At 66.0% G+C, this 1,587-nt stretch overlaps 2 protein-coding genes across 2 annotated transcripts; one reads left to right on the top strand and one right to left on the bottom strand.

The window, feature by feature from the left end:
• Nucleotides 1-25: 25 nt before the first annotated feature.
• EMIHUDRAFT_256841 (hypothetical protein) lies at nt 26-553 on the bottom strand (the record flags this gene model as incomplete). The annotated part of the gene is made up of 1 exon (XM_005765753.1): nt 26-553. A coding segment is annotated over one exon (528 nt), but the record flags the coding sequence as incomplete, so codon positions are not given.
• Nucleotides 554-672: 119 nt separating this feature from the next.
• Nucleotides 673-1,582, top strand: EMIHUDRAFT_124455 (hypothetical protein; the record flags this gene model as incomplete). The annotated part of the gene is made up of 2 exons (XM_005765752.1): nt 673-1,170; nt 1,276-1,582. Coding segments are annotated over 2 exons (805 nt in total), but the record flags the coding sequence as incomplete, so codon positions are not given.
• Nucleotides 1,583-1,587: the final 5 nt, after the last annotated feature.

Genomic DNA, 1,587 nt, shown 5'->3' with positions numbered 1-1,587 from the left:
CGACGGCGGCGGGCAGCAGGAGCACCAGCAACGCCGCCAGCAGCGAGCCCGCCACCGCAAGCGGCGCGGCCACCTCGTTGCCGATCCTGCCACCCACCGCGGGCCCGACCACGCCGCCGAGAGTGTAGGCGGTGGTCAGGCGGCCAAGCGCGCCCGCTCGTGCCGGCCCGGCCGGCGTCAGCTTGGCGGCGGCGGTCTGTGCGCACAGGAAGCCCGCCATGAAGAGCGTGGGCACCTTGGACGCGTAGAGCCCGGCCATGCTGCTCGCCTGCCAGAGCAGCCCGTAGGACGCAGCGCACGCGACAAAGTTGAGGGCAAACAAGGCGCGCAGCCCAATCACGTCGGCGCTGTAGCCGACCAGAAACGAGCCGACGGTCTGCACACAGTTGAAGAAGGTGCGAAGGCTCGCGTACTCGGCAGCGGCGTCGGCGTTGGCCTCGGACAGCTGAGCGACCAGGAACGGCTCGATCGGCGACTGGAGCTGGTAGCAGAGGGCGTACACCACAACAAGGGCGTACACGATGTGGAGCGGCTGCTGGCTCGCAGTCGGCATGGCAGGGAAACGAGTTGGAGCTGAGGAAAAAGAATTTTGCCGCAGGAAAAAGAATTTAATTACCGCGCAATTCTTAATCGGCTGTCAGACGCCATTCACAGAAAGACGAAACAAAAACGATGGTGAGAGACGCCAACCGACGACCGACGACGACCGACGCGACGACGACGACCGACGCGACCGGCGACGACGCATACCTGCACAGCGACGAGATGACTCTCATCCTCACCAATCTGCCGCCCGCCTCGGCGGTCACCCTCGCGCGCTTTGCTCAAGTGAGCCAGTCCTTTGCGGCCGAGGGCGGTGTCGTGGAAACTGCCCTCCGTTCGCGCCACGGCCCACAGCCGGCGGCTCTGCCCGACGCCTTCGACACGTGGCTCGCAAAGCTGCTTTGGGACGAGCGCCGTTCTGGCGTTCACGCTCCTGTGCTGAGCGTTGGGCGCACGCACGGCGCCACCGTGCACGACGGCCGGTGCTTCGTGTGGGGATCAGAGTACGTCTCTTACGCCGGGCGCGAGGTGCCCGGCCTGCTTGGCGTCGGCCTGCGCAACCAGGCGAGACACGTCTACCAGGGCAACGTGGACACGCCCAAGCCTCTAGCCAACGTCACCAATGCCGTGAGCGTCTCGTGCGGCCGCGAGGCGAGCCCCCGTATCTAATCAGCCGCACCGTAGTCATCTCCCCTCCACACACCATCGACACTCCTCCTCCACCCGATGTAGCACACGCTCGTCCTCGCGGCCGACGGCAGCGTCTACGCCTTTGGCAACGGCGAGTGGGGCCAGTGCGGCTCCGCGAAGGGCCGGCCCAAGACCGATTTCTTCCCGCCGTTCGCGCAGCCCGAGCGGCTCCGCGGAGCGCACACTCTGTCTCAGCCCAGCACCTTCGGCCAGCTCAAAGACGCGTACTGGAAGATCGACACCCTCTACTTCATTGACGAGAACGACCTGCCCTTCGCGTCCTGCGCTGAGTGCATCGGCTGCGATAACCCGCCCATGCAGATCTCGGGCAGCAAGATGCAGGCTTGCCGTACC

Source organism: Emiliania huxleyi (assembly GCF_000372725.1).
Source record: "Emiliania huxleyi CCMP1516 unplaced genomic scaffold EMIHUscaffold_5349, whole genome shotgun sequence".
Classification (NCBI taxonomy): domain Eukaryota; phylum Haptophyta; order Isochrysidales; family Noelaerhabdaceae; genus Emiliania; species Emiliania huxleyi.
The sequence above is the reverse complement of the archived record's forward strand: the minus strand, read 5'-3'. Positions and strand labels throughout refer to the sequence as shown.